At 42.2% G+C, this 22,088-nt stretch overlaps 1 protein-coding gene across 1 annotated transcript in view; it reads left to right on the top strand.

Moving 5' to 3' along the window:
* slc30a6 (solute carrier family 30 member 6) overlaps positions 1-20,215 on the top strand; it is a 115,674-nt gene extending 95,459 nt beyond the window's left edge. Inside the window, exon 15 of the mRNA XM_033025427.1 lies at positions 18,394-20,215. Coding sequence (XP_032881318.1) covers positions 18,394-18,903 — 510 coding nt within the window. The 3' untranslated portion in view covers positions 18,904-20,215. The remainder of the gene's footprint in view (positions 1-18,393) is intronic.
* The last annotated feature ends 1,873 nt before the right edge of the window (positions 20,216-22,088 follow it).

Raw genomic sequence — 22,088 nt, 5'->3', positions numbered from 1 at the left:
GCCCCTCCCTCCCAGATGGCCCCGTCCTGCCTTGCGAGTGCATTGTGATGCTTTTTGCCGAAATGGGTGAGTTTGAAGAAATCGGGCTGTTTTTTAAATTTCAACAATTAAAAAACTTCGGAAATATAGGTGTAAATGCAACGGGAAGATGTTTATCGCCACCATGGGAGAAATGTGAGTAGGATGTGTGAAAATGGGAAGGCTGTGGCCTAGCGTTTGGAAGAAGATAGGAATTAACCAGATTGACACAGAGCCACATGGTGGGTTCAAACAAGGCAAATACGTTTAGTTATATAGAGATGCCCCATCCAATAAAGACAAACATGTAATATGCCTTCATCGCCACCCTACAATTCTATGTTGTCACTTTCAGGGAACCCTAAACTTGAACCCCAAGTTTTGTTTAGTTTATTGTCACCTGTACAGTGAAAAGATTTTTGGATGCGTACTGTCCAGTTAGCGGAAAGACTTTACATGATCACAATCGATCCATCCACAGTGTCCCTCTATCATCAACGTTCCTTATCACCCTACTATTTACTATAAATGCCCTACTTCTATTTAACTTCCCAAAATACCTCACCTCATACTTGTCAAGATTATAATTCAATCTGCCAACGTTCTGCCCAATGTTGCATCTTATTTACATCCCGTTGTAGCTGTAGATAGCCAAGCTCATTATTCATAACACCGCTAATTTTTGTGTCATCTACAAATTTACTGATCCTACCTTCTGTACTTACATTGAAATTGTTAAACTAGGATCTCGGCACCAATCCCTCTGGTGCACCACTGGTCATAGATTTCCAATCACAAAACTATCCTTCTACCACTACCCTCTGTTTCCTATCACCAAGGCAATCTAAGATCCAGTCAGCCATCTTGCCTTGGATCTTGCTGTGTGTCTTAACCTTGTGGAACAGCGTATCATTCAGGACTGTGTCAAATGCTTTACTGAAATCCATGTAGACGACATCTATTGCCTTGCCTTCATCAGTGTCCTTAGTTACCTTCTCAAAATACCTAAATCAAATTAGTGAGATGGGATTTCCCCCGCACAAAGCCATACTGACAATCCCTAATATGCCCATACCATTTTAAATATACTTAAGTCCTATCCCTTTAGAATTTCCCCCCAATAATATTCCTACTACTGAAGTAAGCCTCACTAGTCTGTCGTTACCTGATTTATCCCTCTTGCCCTTCTTCAGTAAAGGGACAGCGTTAGTTATCCTTCAGTCTTCTGGCACTCCACCTGTGGATCGCAAATATGATAAAATCTCAGATAGACACAATATGCTGGAGTAACTCAGCGGGACAAGCAGCATCACTGGGGAGAAGGAATGGGTGACATTTCGGGTCAAGATCTTTCTTCAGTCTGAAGAAGAGTCTCGACCTGAAACGTCACCCATTCCTTCTCTCCAGAGATGCTGCCTGTCCCAATGAGTTATTCCTACATCTTGTGTCTATCTGAGATTTAAGCCAGCATCTGCAGTTCCTTTCTACACATGATAAAATCTCAGTCAGGACCCAAGCTATCTCCTCTCATTGTTCACTGTGGCTATCTGGAATGGGTCTCATCGTGTCCAGAGGATTTATCAATCCGTATGCATCCATGACATTCCAACACCTCCACTTGCTGAAACTGACGTGCTCCAGACTATCCACGTATTCCTCCCTGAGCGCACTATCTTCCTTTCCTTTCCCTTGGTAAAAACCGATGTATTCATTTAGGACTTCACCAACACCTCCGCACACAGGTCTCTTTAGTCCCTAAAGAGACTCCATTTTTTTTTTCTGGCTGGCCTCTATTTGCTGCTGATACACTTACAGCCCACTATAAGTATGTACCACTCTTTAAATGCTGTATAAATATAGTTGCTGAATTCAGCATTTTTAACATAATTTTGCATTGAAATCTCACCATCCTTTAATGTTTTGCTTTCAGTAAGATAAGTAACTCAATGCTATCGTTATTCCTTTTACTTTCTTTCTGCTTTAAAAAAAATATAACTTAAAGAAACAATTTTGAGATTTTATAAAATACACGTGTTCACGTTACTTTGTGTGCACTGCAAACTGAAGAAAGGTCCCGACCCAAAACTTTGCCTATCCAGGTCTTCCAGAGATGCTCAAAAGAACACCAAGTGCTGGGGTAACTCAGCAGGTCAGACAACATTTCTGGAGAACAAGGCTAGGTGACATTTCTAGTTGAGACCCTTCTTCAAACCATGCCATATGCCTTCTTCACCACCCTATTGGGGTGGAAGATTGCAACCTTCACGTGGTCCGCCCTGTTTCGACCAATGCAATCAACTCGACGTGCACAAACGGAAGATCAAATAGAACAAGTTGTCCGACAACTTTAGGCTGTGCACGCCACACGAAAGAAGAAAAAGACCACCCTACTTATCTATATTTCCACTTTCAGTGAACTTAAAGGCTGAAGAGGTGTCCCAACCTGAAAAGTCACCTATCCATGTTCTCCTGAGATGCTGCCTGACCTGCTGAGTACCTCCAGCACTTTGTATCTTTCAAACCAGCATCTGCAGTTCCTTGTGACTATATTTCCCTGCATTCTAGGGGTTCCTGTTTGAAGAGTGCTCCAGTGTAGCTGTTGTATCAGCTGTATTCACTGGATTTGTTTACTGTTTGTGACTCTTAATTTTGCTATTTAACTGTTTTGTACACATGTATATGCCATATCCTGGAAATATGTCCCTGTGGGTTATAAAACAAAGCACAATAACATGTTATGGTGATTAAAAGAATGAAAAATATTATGAGTCCTTTACCACAGTGACGCAGGAGTAGTGAAAAAACCCATCAAGGCCATTCCGTTCTCTCAGTTAACACGCTGTTATTGATTAATACATGATGACTGCCTTCAGAAGGACCTGTGGCTTGGTTTTGTGACTCGTAAAGTCTTACAGCAGGGAAATAGGCCCTTCAGCCCAACTCGGCAATGCCGACCATGATGGCCCACCGAACTGTCCATCCTTGGTAATAAGGTAGCAAAATTGTGAAGTGAGATTGAAAAAGAAACAATGTAGTTAATATTGTAGGTATATTTGCAGATGATACCAAAATTAGTGGTATAGTGGATAGTATAGAAGAATATGTAAAGCAGAGAATATCAAATATCAGCAGAGTCTAGCTCTTTCTGGAAGGTGGGCCAAGGGAAGCCAACCAAATTTAGGCATTATACTTTAGATATCAAACTAGGGCAGGAGTTGAACAGTAAATGGTAGAGCCCTGAAGAGTGTTGTGCAACAGAAAGATCAAGGAAAACAGGTGTATGGTTCCCTGAAAGTGGCGATTCAGGTGGGCAGAGTGGTGAAGAAGGCATTTGGCATGCTTGCCTTCATTGGGAAGGGTATTGAGTACCAAGATTGGAACCTCATGATGCAGCTGTACAAGTCGATGGTGAGACCACACATGGAGTACTGTCTGCAGTGCTGTTCACTCACCTACAGGAAGAACGGTATTAAGTTGGAAAGGATGCAGAAAAGATTCACCAGAATATTGCCTGCAATTGCAAACTTGAGATATAGGGATAAGTTGAATAGGCTGAGAATGTTGTCTTAGCAACAGGAGCGTGAGGAGTGACCTTATCGAAATATATAAAATCATGAAGTGCTTGGATAAAGCCAATACTCAGTCATCTTCCCAGAGTAGAGGATTCTAAAACTGGAAGGCATAGGCTTAAGATGAGAGGAGAGAGGTTTTAGAGGGATCTCATGGGAAACCTTTCCCACTGAGGATAGATAATATCTGGAATGCTCTGCCAGAAGAAGCTATAGAAGCAGATACAATTATGACTTTCAAAAGACATTTGACAGGTATATGAATAGGAAGGATTTGGAGGCAGGCATGTGAGGACTAGCACAGAATGCCAACCAAGTTGGGCCACAGGGACTGTTTCCATGCTGTATAGCTCTATGACTCTGACTGATGTGCTGAATATTTGTATTCTTACAATTTCATAAAGAGTTCAAGTAAGGTATGATTGGAGATGTTTTATAAACATAGAAAAATAGGTGCAGGAGTAGGCCATTCGGCCCTTTGAGCCAGCACCGCCATTCAATATGATCATGACTGATCATCTAAAATCAGTACCCTGTTCCTGCTTTTCCCCCATATCCCTTGATTCCTTTAGCCCTAAGAACTAAATCTAACTCTCTCTTGAAAACTTTTTTTTGACTGATTTACAAACACACCTAGGTCTTGTTGCACCCCCCCTTGTCTTAATCCCCTTTTATGTTGGTGCTGCTGGTCACTTTGGGGATAAACACAGTATCTCAAATACAATACTTGTAGATTTCCCATATTAGTTATCTTACTGTAATTGTATGTCACAAACTCATGGATGAAGGGATTCAAAGTTACATTAGCAAATTTGCAGATAACACAAAGCTGGGTGGCAGTGTGAACTGTGAGGCGAATGCTATGAGAATGCAGGGTGACTAGGACAGGTTGGGGGAGTGGGCAGATGCATGGCAGATGAAGTTTAATGTGGTTAAATGTGAGGTTATCCACTTTGGTATCAAAAACAGGAAGGCAGATCAGAGCTAGATAGGGCTCTTAAAGATAGCGGAGTCAGGGGATATGGGGAGAAGACAGGAATGGGGTACTGATTGGGGATGATCAGCCATGATCAAATTGAATGGCGGTGTTGGCTCGAAGGGCCGAATGGCCTACTCCTGCACCTATTGTCTATTGTCTAAAACTGCACTTTATAAAAATGGTTCAATTTGCCATGCTACATGTTAACACCTTTACACAGGTGGGTATATGGGACCTGCTGCCAGAGGATGTAGTTGAGGCAGGTACTACAATAATATTTAAAAGACGGTAGACACAAAATGCTGGAGTAACTCAGCGGGACAGGCAGCATCTCTGGAGAGAAGGAATGGGTAACGTTCCGGGTCGAGGCCCTTCTTCAGACACAATCTTTCTTTCTTACACAATATTTAAAACATCTGGACAGATACATATTTAAGAGGGATATAGGCCAAATATGGGAAGGGGAACTAACATAGACGTGACGCATTAGTTGGCATGGCCACGTTGGGGCCGATGGGCCTGATTCCGTGCTGTTTTATTCAATGACTGACTAATCAGCATGCTGAAATGCAATAAATAGTCATAGTCATACAGCAGGGAAACAGGCCCTTCAGCCCAACGTTCCCATACCAACCAACAAGTCTCATCTACACTAGTCCCACCCCCCTACGTTTGACCTATATCCCTCTCAACCAATCCTATCCGTGTACCTATCTAAATGCGTCTTAAACGTTACAATAGTACCTGCCTTAACCACCTCCTCCAGCGCCTCATTCCATACACCCACCACCCTTTATGTTAAGTTATCCCTCAGGTTTCTGTTAAATCTCCCCCTCCCCCCCCCCCCCCCCCCCCCCTTATCTTAAACCTATGTCCTCTGGTTCTCAATCTCCTTACTCTGGGCAAAAGACTGTGCATTTACCCAATCTATTCCTCTCAAAAAATGTTGTGCTTTTCAGAAAAGCTCCAGACATTTTTCTTCAGAAAGGATTATTGAAAACAGGGGTATAATTAATTGAAAAGATTAACACGACAAAAAAGCTAAAACCGCTTAGAAAGTTAACACTAGCACAGCTTGAACGAAAGTAAACAATAATTGTAGCTCCGGGGAATTTTAGAGATTTACTTGGATCTGTCTGGTCATGTTCTGTCATTTGGATACAGTCACAGCCAGTGAAAATAGTCTGTGCAGCGCCATTTAATACTGTCCCAAATGGACTGCCATCGCTGTGCTTCAGATGGGGAAGTAAATGTGCCATCCTCAGGTGTGTTTAGCATCAGCAAACACTCTGGATAATGCATGTTGAGGCACTCCAGGGATGTCGTACACAAACATATATTTTGTTTCCAGCCTTTAAGCAGTGCAGCGTTCTAACAAACCGACAGTCTTAAGGGGACAGGGATCCCCGGGTGGCTGTGAGGTAAGCGTTTTGTTTCATTTTGTTGGATTTCTATTCTATTGGAGAATATTTCTATTCTCAGCAGCATTACTGCATTAAAGTAGCAAAGATGTTTTTCAATACGTTATATTGTCAGTGACCTTGCATTGCTCAATTAAAGCCAGATAAGAAATGTATAAAATACACTTGTTTAGGCTTCTTGCATCCCTGAGTGAGGTGCCATTTCATAAATTACCCCTGATGTGTGCCAATCACAGGTAGTCTGGGACAACCCATTTCACACTAATGGATCTTTGGCATTACAGTGCAGATGCATGCCAGATACAAATCATTCAATTGTGTAGTTTGTTGAGAGACTGGGAGCGACCTTAAAATGGAAACATTCAGAGGTGGTTTAAGAATGAGGCTCATCACCATCTCAAGAAGAGTTGGATAGGGACACTAAATAATGACCTTGCCATCGACAGCCACATCCCATGGAAAACAAACAACTGAAAAGTGATCTGCCAGTACTCATAACTTTCTCGTGCTGTGATATTACATTATCATGAGCTGGTATCTCTTGTAGGGCCTGAGCTGCAATGTCTTGCTGACAAGTATGAAATTCCTCAAACACAATAGGGAATAGATAGGGTGAATGCACAGAGTCTTTTACCCAGGGTAGGCGAATCAAAAACAAATGGACATATGTTTTGAGGTGAACGGGTCAAGATTTAATACGAACCTGAGGGGCAACATTTTCACCTAGAACTTAGTGGGTATATGGAGCGACATGCCTGAAGAAGTAGTGGAAGCAGATGCTATAACAGCATTTGAAACACACGTGGACAGGTACATGGATAGGAAAGGTTCAGAAGGATATGGGCCAAGCACATGCAAAAAGTGAGTTTGGTATTCCGAAAAACGCAAGGAGTCATGGGATTTGTCAAAGGTCACTTGCGATAAACATTCTCGGCAACTGTTGCATGAATACTGACTTGCGTTTCATCCGTAGTCAGGATCGAATCCGGGTCTCTGGCGCTGCAAGTGCTGTTGAATTGCTACTGGACCCGTCCCCTCCCGAGTGTCCCATCCCGGTCCGGGGGCGGCTGGAGATGTCCGGGGTGACCCTGGACTGACGAAACACCGGCCCGGAGCAGTGGCGGCCCAGGCTTACAGCCAGCGGGGCGAAGAAGTGCTAACTCCAGCTCAACTCTGCCTGTCTTGCTGGGTTAACGGGACACCGGCCTGGAGCAGTGGAGTTAATGCTTACTCTCCACGGTGCTCCGAGTCGGTATCCCGTCAGTCCAGGGCTGTCGGTTTACCCGGCGACAGAGGCAGAGTTGAGCTGGAGTTAGCGTTTCTTCTCCGCGCTGGCTGTAAGTCTGGGCTGCCATTGCTCCGGGCCAGTGTCCCGTCAGACCAGGTCACCCCGGACAACTCTGGCCGCACCCAGTCAGGGATGGGACACTCGGGAGGGGACGGGTCCAGTAGCAATTCAACAGCGCTTGCCGCGCCGGAGACCCGGGTTCGATCCTGACTTCGGATGAAACGCAGGTCTGTATTCATGCAGCAGCACAGCTGCCGAGAATGTTTATCACGAGTGACCTATAACCTGGGCATGCACAGTCGGAATACCAAACTCGCTTAATGGGACTAGCTTAGATGGGGCATCTTGGTCGGCATGGTTGAGTTAAGCCAAAGGGCCTGTTTCCATGTTGTACGACTATGACAATGTATATCACTGTGCACTGTGGAAAATATAGTGGATGATACTGGACAAAGCTTTATTACCTCTACCTCCACTTCTACAGACCATGACTTATTCTGTGGATTACTGTACAATGACGGGCAGTATGCCTTTTAACCAAGTGGCAGCAAATAAGATGGATGGTTTATTTTTAATGGAATATTGTCCAAGTTAATAAAGGAACTATAAGCTACATTTTGGAGCAGAACCACCTCATCAGACTAGGAAAGTTGAACCATCATAGAATATCAAACAGAACAGTACAGCACAAGCCATTCAGTCCACAATGTCTGTGCTGAACATGATGCAAAGACCATCACTTATCTACCTGCACATAACCCATGTCCCTCCATTCCCTGCATATCCATAATGCCCACCCAAAAGCCTTTTAAATGTCACAAATGTATCTGCTTCAACCACCACTCCATACACTTACTACCAGTTGTGCCGAAAAATCTTCATCTTGAAATGTTAACTGTCATAGGGTGATACAGTGTGGAAACAGGCCCTTCGGCCCAACTCGCCCACACCGGCCAACAATGTCCCAGCTACACTAGTCCCACTTGCCTGTGCTTGGTCCATATCCCTCCAAACCTGTCCTATCTATGTACTTGTCTAACTGTTCCTTAAACGATGGGATAGGCTCAGCTGTTCCATACACTTACCACCATTTGTGTGAAAAAGTTACCCCTCGGATTCCTATTAAATCTTTTCCTCTTCACCTTGAACCTATGTCCTCTGGTCCTTGATTCCCCTACTCTGGGCAAAAGACTCTGTGCACCTATCCGATCTATTCCTCTCATGATTTTGTATACCTCTTTAAAATCTCCCCTCATCCTCCTGCGCTCCATGGAATAGAGATCCAGCCTACTCAACCGCTCCCTATAGCTCACACCCTTGATTCCTGGCAACATCCTCGTAATTCTTTTCAGAACCTTTTCAAGCTTGACAATATATTTCCTATAACATGGTGCCCAGAACTGAATACAATATTCTAAATGCGGTCTCACCAATGTCTTATACAACTGCAACATGACCTCCCAACTTCTATACTCAAACTCTGACTGATGAAGGCCAAATTGCCAAAAGCCTTTTTGGCCACCTTATCTACCTACGACTCGACCTTGGAGGAACCATGCACCTGTACTTCTAGATCACTCTGCTCAACAACACTACCCATAGGCCTACCATTTACTGTGTAAGTCCTGCCCTTGTTCGACGTTCCAAAATGCAACACCTCACACTTTGTATTAAATTCCATAATACTCGGTTTCTCATTCTACAGATACTGCCTGACCTGAGTGTTCCAGTATTTTCTCGGGGGTTTTCAGATTTCCAAAATCTGCAGTTTTTTGATATTTATAATTCATTCTTGGTAGACAAGACACCTTTAGTTTAGTTTAATATTGTCACGTGTACCGAGATACAATGAAAAGCTTTTATGTTGCGTGCTATCCAGTCAGCAAAAAGACTATACATGATTGCAATCAAGCCATCCACAGTGTGCAGTTACAGGATAAAGGGAATAACATCTAGTGCTAGGTAAAGTCTGATTAAAGATAGTTCGAAGGTCCCCAATGAGGTAGATGGTAGCTCATGACCACTCTCTAGTTGGTGATGGGATGTCTGTCGATTTCCATAAAAGCCTAGTTATTAATAGGATGGTTCAGTTGCCTGATGACAGCTGCTAAGAAATTGTTCCTGAATCTGGAAGTGTGTGTTTTCACACTTGTGTACCTCTTGCGTGATGGGAGAGGGGGAAAGAGGGAGTGACCGGGGTGAGGCTTGTCCTTGATTATGCTGGTGGCCTTGCCGAGGCAGCATCAAGTCTAGATGGAGCCAATGGAAGGGAGGCTGGTTTGCGTGATGGTCTGAGCTACATCCACAACGCTACACTTTCTTGCGGTTTTGGATGGAGCTGTTCCCAAACCATGCTGTGATGCATCCTGATAAAAGCCTTTCTGCGGCGCATCTGTGTAAGTTGGTGAGGGTTGTTGGGGACATGCCGAACATCCCAAGTCTTAGACATTAGACAATAGGTGCAGGAGTAGGCCATTGAGCCACTGTGATCATCGCTGATCATCCACATTCAGTACCCCTTTCCTGCCTTCTCGCCATATCCCCATGACTCTGCTATTTTTAAGAGCTCTATGCAACTCTCTCTTGAAAGCATCCAGAGAATTGGCCTCCACTGCCTTCAGAGGCAGGGAATTCCACAGATTCACAACTCTCTTTTCCTCATCTCCATTCTAAATGGCCTACCCCTTATTCTTAAACTGTGGCCCCTGGTTCTGGATTCCCTCAACATCGGGAACATGTTTCCTGCCTCTAGCGTGTCCAATCCCTTAATCTTATATGTTTCAATAAGATACCCTCTCATCCTTCTAAATTCCAGTGTATAAAAGCCCAGCCGCTCCATTCTATCAAGGAAGTAGAGGCATTGGTGAGCTTTCATGGCCATTGCCTCTGTATGCCTGGTCCTGGACTAATTGCTGGTAATATTTATTCCTAAGGACTTGACTTTCAACCATCTCTACTTTGGCGCCATCAATGTATATGTACTGCTTCCTGAAGTCGATCACAATCTCCTTTGTCCTGAATACACTCCTGATGGGTTTGGTGGGCATTTTTCTGGAATTGTTAAAATCTTTGCGGTGAAAGTGTACGCAGGAATGCTGTTGTATCAGAGGTGCAATTAAGGAAATTGTGTTTTAGTCCCAAGATTTGCGGATTTTCACAGATTCTATGATTTGTTATACAAGAACCGGTTAATCTACTGTCATGTCTAAAGGCTCCATTACATAAGAAGACAGTTTTGCATAGGCAGTGCACCATTCCAGTTTTTTTTTAATTTGATTTCCTCATTTTCCTTAATGAGGAAATGAAAAAGTCTTGCATTCTAATGAAATTGAAAATATGTCGGCTACAATAACTTGGAGGTTAAAAATGCTTAAATTCATGAGTCTTTAATACATTTTTAAATTCTGTGCATTATTGGCGCTCTTGGGTAAATTTATTTTTTTCTTCGACATGCGTCTAGAACCCCATTGTGCTCTCTTAATCACATCTTTGATCTTTACACCTATTTCTTAAAAGTAGACCAATAGCAGCACACATCTGATGATGATGGCCAACTTGTTTTTGAAGGATTTCTTTTTAATTTTCTCTTTAAATGGGCAATGTGTAGGATCCTCTGTGAAAGTGGAGAGAATAACAAACTGGATTAAGCTTCACACTGGATAAGAATAGACCTGGGAGAACCAGCAATTTTAAGGCAAAAGAAGCTGTGTGTTAGCTGTGTGTTAGTTCACTACAAAGCCACTGCATTGTAAAGGGAGGACATCTGAGAAGCAGCACCTTGTCTTCAAACATTTGTTGCTTGTGCTGTGTGAAATGCTTTGTGCTGTCAGTGGAAGGCATGTGATCCCTGTGGAGAATTTCATTCAATGTCCATAGAATGTAGTTTAAGATTGTGGTTTACATTAACATATATCATAAACAATTAATTATTTTGTGGCTTTCACAGCCAGTTAACCCCTACCTCCATCCCACCCCATTGCTTTGCTTTTCCGTCTAGTGGTTTGAGCTCTCTTAACCTTTCATTTAATACCCGGCGGCACAAGAGACTGCAGATACTGAAATCTGTCGCAAGGTGTGGTGCAGCGGTAGAGTTGCTGCCTCACAGCGCCAGTGACCCGGGCTCGATCCTGACTACAGGTGCTGTCTGTACAGAGTTTGTACGTTCTCCCTGTGACCCCGTGGGTTTTCCCCAGGTGCTCTGGTTTCCTCCCACAGTCCAAAGACGTACTGGTTTGTAGGTTTATTGGTTTTGGTAAAATTATACATTTTATCTAGTGTGTAGGATGGTGTTAGTGTACGGGGTGATCGTTGGTCGGCACGGACTCGGTGGGCTGAAGGGCCTGCTTCTACACTGTATTTCTAAAGTCTAAAAAGGAGAACAGCTGGAGGAACTCAGCAGGCCAGGAACAAATAGAGACCCCTTCAAGATGAAGGATCTCAACCCGAAACATCGACTGCCCATTTCCTTCCAAAGATGCTGCCTGATCCGTTGAGTTCCTCCAGCTGCTCTCCTTTTACATTTGTTTGACTTAATGCTTGTTCCTCATAGTCAAGGCATTAATTATTGATTGACACCCCTCAACATTGTGGTTTATTTAAAGGATAATGAAACTGGGAAAGATTGCAAGGCAGTAATCTGAGCCAATATCATAAATCATGAGAATGAAACTCAATCAGGTATCTAAACTCTTTAGATGAAATTACAGCACAAAATCATTCCACGGAAATCACTTGTCCTATTAATAACTGTGCAATGATTTTATTTTGTTTTAAGTAGCTTTGGGTAATTATCAATGTATAGAACCTTGGCTTGCACTTCCTATAATTAATATGTAGAAACAAGGAACTGCAGATGCAGGTTAATACACAAATGTACATAAAGTGCTTGAGTATCTCAGCTCAGATGATGAGCAGGGTCTCGACCCGAAACATCACCCATCCATGTTCTCCACAGAAGTGCCTAAATTGCTGATTTACTCCAGCACTTTGTGCCCTCTCGTGCTCAAATTAATAGTTTGATATCAGAAGAGCCAGGCCCCATATTGTAAACAGGTATAAAATATTTGAAGATAGGCATAACTTCTGACAACATAATAAAAAGTTAATTAAACTTGTGTGTATCAGCACACTGCTAACTCATGGCCTGCAGAATTAGAGGAAATGGATAGTATTTCACTGTAGCTCAGTACATGCGACAATAGTCCCACTAATTTCACTGTTGTCCTGCATAGTTTCACTGTTTGTATAGTTTCATTGCATTACCATCTCCATGGCCAACAATGGACCATTGTGGACTCCACCTTTCCTTGATCATCGTTGCTGGCTTTGATTTGTTGTTTTACATAGCTTTCATTCATTTGTTCTTTGTACCTTTTCATATCTAGTTTCCCTCTCAAATGTTATTTTCTTCACTGTATTTGAATGGGAATTAATCCATTTTTTTTATTCATGCAGTGAAATATATTACCTAGAAAAGTGAGTGTAGTCCCTTGAGTAATCTGATTTAAAACCAGACTATTTTTAACCAAACTATGAACTACTACATTCCGTGGTAATTGGTTTCTTGATAAATTAATTATATTGTTCTCTAAAAGCATTTAAAAAAATGTACCAAAAAAATCCTGTGCTCCAAAAAATGAGCAATTTATAGAAGCTTATCTAATTAACAGAATTGACAAAAAATAATAATTTCAAGGAAGGATGAGTTGGCTGGTGTGGGGCATAATGATTTTAGGACCAGTGTGACTTTAAAAAATGCACAGGCTGAGCTCTTTCTGTTTGGTTTGCTTTAATGTTACTGCATAGAGCAGAAAACAGACCATTTTTAATCGCTTTCCATGGCCTGTCCCATTTGGCCGTCATTTACGCGTCACGACGCAGGTGTCGTGATGCGCGCATGGTGCGCATTACACAAGCATGATGTGTGGTGACATAGGCAGTGATGCGCGGTCGCGTGCAGCGCCCCAGGATTTTGGGATGTATAAGATCTTTGCGCGCCATCTGCGTGATGCGCAAATGACGCCCAAGTGGGACAGGCCCTTAATGCTTTAGAACTTGGGGGACAGAATGGTGGCGCAATCATAGAGTTGCTGCCTTACATTACTAGAGATCCGGGTGCTCCGGTTTCCTCCCACACTTCGAAGATGTACAGGCTTGTAGGCTTATTGGCTTTGGTAAAAAATTGTAAATTGTTCCTAGAGTGTAGGATAGAACTAGTGTACAGGGCAATCACTGGTCGGCACTGACTGGGTGGGCTGATTTCTGCGCTGTATCTTTAACCAAAATAAATTAATCTGATAATATTCATCTTTCCAATGTTATTGCCTATAAATCTTAAAATATGCCATCCAGTGTGCTCTTCCTGTTGGTGTGGTCACCACATTGCTGATTAATTACGTTAGTCATTTGTTTTACTCTTGATATCCTGAACTGTTAGACTCAGTCTTGACCCATCAGCATCAAATATAAAAGCAAACCAGTCAGGAAGTGACATGCTGATTCCCGCAATGGCTGACAAGCACACATCGATAATCATATAATTTATTTTTGGCCATGTCACATCTAATTCATTTTTGTACGATAGTTGAAAAGCCAGAAACTTGATTGCAGCAGCCATCCCTGTCGGATTTTTATTCAATCGAGTAATGTGCGAGTGCTCCAGATTAATTTATAGTACTTAATGTGCTTCACTAAGATCTGGATTTAGGGATTACAACAGTATAAACAATGGTCATTACTAATGATTTCTATGCTGAACAGCTGGAGCTTTATTCTGAGGACTGTCATGGATCAGCTGGATGCTTCAGGATTGTTGATCAGGATGATTTCATCTGTGGACTCAAACTTGGAAAGACTCCAATTTTGAAAGGCTGTCGTCAGTTCCTATTATCATCGAGGTCACTAACTATAATAGTGATTAACACCTAAACATTGTTTTAAAGCAGAGATTGATAGATTCTTGATGAGTAAGGGTCACAAATGCTACAGGGAGATTTAGGAGAACGGAGTTAAGGGGGGAAAAAAAGATGAGCCAAGATCAAATGACGGGACAAACTTGATGGGCCGAATGGCCTAATTCTGCAACTATGTCTTATGATGATCTTATAAACATCTGCTAAGGTGTTTTCACGTGTAGAGGTATATCTCCTGTTTCAAAGAAATTTGTCGAGACAGAAGTTCTGAAAATAATAATTCTCATTAAAATCTATCAATATGAATGAATTAATAAGTTTATTGGCCAAGTATGTTCACATACAAGGAATTTGCCTTGGTACCCTGCCCGCAAGTGACAACATAACATACAGTGACTATTAGGAATGACACACTAAACATTAAACATTAATAATAAAACATTATCATTTAAACATGTGATATACCGGTAAATGAAATACCAGAGCAAAAGGAGGCTACAGATTTTTGGTTATTGAGAAGAACTACTACTCGTGGAAAAAAAGCTGTTTTTATGTTTGGCTGTGGCAGCTTTGACAGTCCGGAGTCGCCTTCCAGAGGGAAGTGATTCAAAGAGTTTCTGGCCAGAGTGAGAGGGGTCAGAGATGATCTTACCCGCTCGCTTCCTGGCCCTTGCAGTGTACAGTTCATCAATGGAGGGAAGGTTGCAGCCAACAACCTTCTCAGCTGATCGGACAATTCGCTGTAGCGTCCGGGTGTCGTGCTTGGTGGCTGAGCCAAACCAGACCATGATGGAGAAGGTACGGACAAACTCTAAGATGGCTGTATAAAATGTAACCATCATTGCCTGTGGCAGATTGTGTTTTCTCAGCTGCCACAGGAAGTACATCCTCTGTTGTGCCTTTTTGACTGTGGAGTCGATGGAGGCCCCACATTTAAGGTCCTTGGAGATGATGGTTCCCAGGAACTTAAAAGGCTCCACAGATGTGACTGTGGTGTTGTTGATGGTGAGTGGGGTGAGCGGAGGGGGAGCACTCCTAAAGTCCACAATCAATTCCACTGTCTTAAGAGCATTGAGTTCCAGGTTGTTGCGATGGCACCAGGACGCCAGCTGTGTCACTTCCTGTCTGTAGACAGATTCCTCCCCATCCTGGATCGGTCCAATCATGGTTGTGTCGTCCGCAAACTTGGGAAGCTTTGACAGAGGGGTCTGTGGAGATGCAGTCATTGTTGTAGAGAGAGTAAAGGAGAGGGGAGAGTACGCAGCCTTGCGGTGCTCCTCTGCTGAGGGTCTGCGGGTCCGAGATATGCTTTTCCAGCCTCACATGCTGCTTCCTGTCTGTCGGGAAGCTGGTGATCCACCGACAGTCACACAGCGCGGAAACAGGCCCTTCAGCCCAACTCCTTCATGCTGCCCAAGATACCCCATCTAAGCTAGTCATATTTGCCCACGTTTGGCCCATATCCCTCTAAATCTTTCCGATCCATGTACATTTCCAAGTGTTTTTTAATCTAGCTAGTGTATATATCGCCGCATCGGTTGTGTTTCCATAGTGGGTTATGATGCTCATTTGTTGTGCCTATAGTTTAGGTGCACCTGAGTTGTATGAGCAAAATCTAGGCTTTTACTCTGGTCGACTTTGGAACAAAGAAAGTGCAGCATTATCAGAAGTGCCTCCTTTTGATTAGATGCCAAGTTCACTTTTCCAGCAAGTAAAAAATATCTCATAGCAACATTTGCAGAAAACCGATTCTGGCCACTCTATAATCCTCATTCAATATAACTTTCTTTCAAATAAACAAGTTATCTAGACATCATCATTTGCTGTTTGTGAGAATTTGCTGTGTTTTATTCATTACACGGAGAGGTATTTAATTGGCTGTAAAGTAATTTGAGAGGTTGCGAGTCCATAAAAGATACAAGTGTAACTATTTACAGGCACCTCTCGTTTTACGAGTGTTTGATTTATACATTTGTGAAACAACACTCTTGTTCCTTTAATACCAAAGCTTGATTTATGTGCAGGTATTTTCAGAACAATGCTCTCAAATGTAATGCTGACAGTGTAATCAAGTATATATTTAATGTACGCGTTTTTGAATTACGCGATGCTTTTCAAGCACGTAATCCCCGCGTAAAATGCGGGATGCCTATATTTGTAAATGGAAAGCAATTTGGTCAATGGAATAGATTCTACATTAAGAATGGTATTAGTAAATAGCTCAAGTAAAACCTGAAACTGTTTGCAGTCTGAGAAAATTGACATGAGAGTGGAGTCCTCTCTTCATTTTTACCTTCACTGTCTTGTTTACTTTTTATATGATTTACATTTTCCTCTGAAACGGGTTTCTGTAATATTCAGGGACTATTAAAGTTGCCATTGGTGTCCGGAATAAAGAATTCCAAAGTTTCCAGGGAATTTTAGCAGATAAGAACCAATGCATCTGCTAATTCTGCAGCCTCTTCCTTTGAGACTGATGAATGAACTCAGCGGGTCAGGCAGCATCTGTGGAGGGAAAGAATATCCAATGTTTCGGGTTGGACCCCTTCCTCAGACTCTAGTGATAGGTGTTTACAGATGCGGTGGGGGGGGGGGAGAGGGGAGAGGAGGTTTGATTCGAAGTTGGGCAGAGGAAATGGCAAAGGTTGGAGGTGACAAGTGGCTGGAGGAGACAAAAGGATGTCAGGCAATGAAAGGAGAAGAAGTCAAATGTAAAGGGAGGGATACAGTAAGTGGAAGAGGACAAGGATAGGGGAAAGAGAGGGTATAAATGGGGAATGTGGGACTCGTGCTTGGGAGATGAGCGTACAGAGGAGGGGAAAGGAGCAGGGTGAGTGACGGGGTGAGTGACAAGTATGGGACTTGGTAGCCCCTCTTTATTTGCCTCGTATTTACAGGTTGTTTTAAGTTCCTCCCTCCATGAAGCTCGTTGAGTATATATTATTGTTGGAAAGTTTCTGGTGCCTTCTACTATGAGGATTGATCCAACGTAATTATTTAGTCTGTCCAATTTTCTGTTTTTCATTATTAATTCTCCAATCATATCCACTACATTTACTTTAGATTCCCTTGCTTTTTATATCCTTGTAGCTCTTAATGTCTGTTTTTGTATAATTTCCTGCTTCTTACTCCACCCTACCTCCTCTTTAGAATTATTTTAGTCATCCTTTGATGGTTTGTAAACATTTTCCAATTGTCTGACGTGCCTCTGATCTTTGTATGCTATCCGTAACTTCCATAGCCACAGATCCTGTACTGTTTTTTTCTCTCACTACAATATATTTTGCACATTTTAGCAACCCAACCATCACACAAACCAACCTCCCTTCCATTGTCTCAGCAAGGCCATCAACATAATGAATGACGAGTCTCAACCCGGTCACTCCCTCTTCTGCCCTCTCCCATCAGGCAAGAGTACAGAAGTTTGAAAACGCACACACCAGATTCATGGACAGTTTCGTCCTAACTGTCATCCTATGAACCATCCTATCAACAACTAAAGAGTGGTCCTGAGCTACTATCTACCTCATTGGAGACCCTTGGACTATCTTTAATTGGACTTTACTGGACTTCACCTTGCACTATATATTATTCCCTTTATCCTGTATCTGTACACTGTGGATGGCTGGATTGTAATCATGTATAGTCTTTCTACTGACTGGATGGCACGCAACAAAAAAGCTTTTCAATATAATTTGGTACACATGACAACAGACTAAACTAAAAGAAAAATGTGATCAGACTCTTGAATGGACCTCTCCTTTTAATTTAGTTTAGAGATACAGCGCGGAAACAGGCCCTTTGGCCCACGGAGTCAGCGCCGACCAGCAATCCCCGTACACTAACACTACTCAACACACACTAGGGACAATTTACAATCTTTACCAAAACCAATTAATCTACAAACCTGCACGTCTCTCATGTACTAAGGATAACTGATCTCCAAATCTACTTTGTTTCAGCCTTTGCATTATTTTTTATCTGCTCTGTACCTGTAAAGCTATGTTGTGCATAATGGTTCTTTATTTATCTTGCACTATCGTGATCAGTTTGCGTGTGGTATGATTATCCTGGGCAGCACGCAAAACAAAGTTTTACACTATTTCTCAGTGCAGGTGACAATAATAAATCATTGCCGATATTATCTGTTGCAATATCTTTTCTGGTGTAATGAGTGTGTAAAAAGCTCTTGTTTCTCTCTGCTCAGGTTGGCTCAGTGCACGTACGGATCAGGAGAGATGCAAACGAACAATTGGTGCTGGCTCACGTGACCAACCGTCTATCCACACTTGTCAAAACGTTAACTGTTCAGATCTTTAAAGATGATTGGGTTCGGCCGTCATTAGTGACATCATCAATCCCAAGCAACATACTGAACCCACTGGACAGTGCCAATCTTACCCCAGTGTCAACTGCCAAGCCCCCGGATGGCATCAATCCCGTCACCTCCACACCAGCAAAGCCAACCAGCCCTCCTCCCGAGTTCTCCTTCAACACACCAGGTAAGAACATCAACCCGGCGATCCTTCCCACTGCTCCTTCAACTCGCCCTTATGGCTTAGGACTCAATCATGGACCTGCTCCGTATGGCAGTGCGTTTAGCCAGGGGATCGGAAGACCCGGAACTGGAGTAACTCAAGGATTCAGATCTGGATTGAGTAACATTCCAAACAAATACACAACAGGTACTCAAGGATATGCCAACCAGTTCAGATAATTGGTGCAGAACAACACTCCATGATTTGAGGACAACAGACTTCTTTAAGTTGATTCTTTAAGCAGCTGAATAAAATATTTTAACTGCAGAGCTTATATTTGGCATTATTACCTCTATTTTTTAAACATTTTATGTATCTGCCCTTCAAATCATATGTCCTTCTCAAATTGTTTGGTAAAAAAATAGATAAACCATTTGCCTACATTTATAATTTTGGCTGGGAAGGTCAAAGACTTGCTTATATGCTTTATAGCTGACCATCATGCTGTGTAAGATGTCACCATAGTGACAAATCAACGGACTTGCTCTTTTGCTTTTGCCCAATACCTATCTGACAGTCTGACTGAGATCCGAGATCCTGCCATGTCGTGGAATGATGGTGCACAACCAGACATGGAGCGCAAATCTTTGGGATGGTTTCATCTTTCAGGTGACTGCAGCCAATCACGCCAATGCCTTTTGTTTCCAACCACTACAGTTTCATTCATAAGAACATAAGACACAGGAGTAGGATTGGGCCATTCAGCCCATCGAGACTGCTCCACCGTTTGATCATGGCTGATCTATTTTTCCATCTCAACCCCATTCTCCTGCCTTCTTCTCGTAGCCCGCCACCATGTTTTCCTTTCTTACAACAGGGTGCTGAAAGATCAACATGGATGGCACTAATAAAGACTTCAGCTTGGCCTTGGTGATGATCTTTTAGTTATGGCAATTCATTTTTGCAAGTTATTTTTTATTCCCTGAATCTATTTTTTTTAAGCAAAGGGTATGATTATTGATATCAGTGTTACGAAGCTTCAAAATTATGTTACTTTGGAGACAGTGAAGTTTCCACAAAGTTAAATGGACAGACTATCTGTGGGAAGCACGGCCTGTATGGCTGTTTCTGAACCCAGGGTCTTCGTGCATTTGGTACAATAATCCTTCAGGTATTCCATTGTAATTAGTTTATGCGATTATGCTCTAAGCTTGAATTCACTGCGAACTGGATTGTCAGTGTAAGTATCATCTGGATAAAAGTATTGACTTTTATGTTCAGAGACATGAACTGTACAGCTGATACTTTTATTCAGAGGTTTTCAAGAAAAATATGTGGATATACTTTATTTAAAATACAAAAAATATGTATAAATGTGTGCTGTAGTTTGTACATTAGGTATAAGTTTGTTATATTTGGCATCAATGTACATAAACAACTTTTTGAAAAAACTGGATCAATTATGACAAGTAAATGCAGCCTGGTGTGAATATGTTAAAGAAAATGTGTTTTGTTTTACATAACTATTCTATTGACCAATAAAGTGAGTACCAAAATGGCAAACTGTTGTGGTATCAATTAATCAGTGCAGTTTTGCACTTGGCACTGCATCACAATAACTTACAGTTTTAAAAACACATTTAATTTTTAAAGCATTTAATTCTAATGCTTTATACAGCACAGAAACAGGCGCTTTGGCGCAACTTGCCCACGCCGACCAACATGTCCCATCTATACTAGTCCCACCTGCCTGCTTTTGGCCCATATCCTTCTAAACCTACCCTACCCTGTCAAATTGTCTTCTAACTGATGTGAAAGTACCTGCCTCAATTACCTCTTCAGGCAGTTGGTTCCATATACCCACCACGTTTTTGTGTAAAAAAAAAAAGTTGTCCTTCGGGTTCCTACTAAAACATTCCCCTTCACCTTCAACCTATATCCTCTGGTTCTTGATTCCCCTACTCTGGATAAGTGTGCATTCACCCTATCTATTCCCCTCATGATCTTATACATCTCTATAAGATCACCCCTCAGCCTCTTGTGCTCCAAGGGATAAAGTACCAGCCTGCTCAACCTCTCTATATAGCTCAGCTCCTTGAGTCCTGGCAACATTGTCGTAAATCTCTGCACCCTTTCCAGCTTAACAACATCTTTCCTGTAACAGGCTGACCAAAACTGTACACAATACTCCAAAGATAGATAATACTCAAAATTTGGCTTCACCAACGTTTGTAGAATAAATGCACTAAAATGCCATTTTGAAAATGTTAACTGTGGCCAGTGCTGAGTCATGATCTATTCCACAAGAAAATAGGAGCAAGAACAAGTCATCAGGACCTTCAAGACTGCCTCACCTTATAATATGATCATGGCTGATCTTAAACATTTCACATTTAGTTCAGTGTTTTCAATATATTTTAATAAAAGTCCATGATTAACGTAGTCAACCACAGAAAGTTAGAAAATATGAGGAATTGTAGATATTCTAGTTGGGTAACTTGCCATCCGAGAGTCAAGGATGTTTTATTGTCATAGAGTCATACAGTGTGGAAACAGGCCCTTCGGCTCAACTTGCCCACACTGACCAATATGTCCCATCTACACTAGTCCCACTTGTCTGCATTTGGCCCATATCCCTGTAAACCAATCCTGTCAATGTACCTGTTAATTGCTTCTTAAACATTGCAATAGGGCCTGTTACCACGCTGTATCATTATGACTCTATGACATACCAAATCTCCTCAATCTTCTAAGAAAGTAGAGGCATTGATGGGCTTTTTAAATTATTCCATCAATGTGCTAGGTCCAGGATAGATCTTCAGAAATGTACATGCCCAGTCTGAAGAAAGGTCTCGATCCAAAAGTCACCCATTCCTTCTCTCAGAGATGCTGCCTGTCCCGCTGAGATATTCCAGCATTTTGTGTCTATGTCCTGGAATTTGAAGCTTTTGTCTCTCTCCACCACCGTCCCGTCGATGAAGACAGGTTTGTGGATCCTTGTCCTTCCCTCTCTAACGTCCAAACTCAGTTCCTTGGTCTTACTGACGTGGAGAGCAAAGTTGCTATTCTGGCAACATTTGATCAGTCGATCGATCTCCATCCTATACTCTGACTCATCGTTATCTAATTTGTCCAACAATGGTTGTGTCGTTGGCGAACCAACATCCAACAATATGAACATTGAATTCCCCAATTTTAGATAACTAACCTCCCTCCATGCCCTCCAGAATCGCACCCATTTCTACCCTTCTACCCACATTTCTTCCCCAGACAAACTGCAGATGCTGGTTTACAAAAAAAGTCACAAAGTGCTGGAGTAACTTAACAATTCAGGCAGCATCTCTGGAGAACATAGATAGGTGATGTTTCGGGTGCACACCCTTCTTCAGATCAGAAACGTAACGTATCCATGTTCTTCAGAGAT

Source organism: Amblyraja radiata, chromosome 8 (genome assembly GCF_010909765.2).
Source record: "Amblyraja radiata isolate CabotCenter1 chromosome 8, sAmbRad1.1.pri, whole genome shotgun sequence".
Lineage (NCBI taxonomy): Eukaryota > Metazoa > Chordata > Chondrichthyes > Rajiformes > Rajidae > Amblyraja > Amblyraja radiata.
The sequence above is the reverse complement of the archived record's forward strand: the minus strand, read 5'-3'. Positions and strand labels throughout refer to the sequence as shown.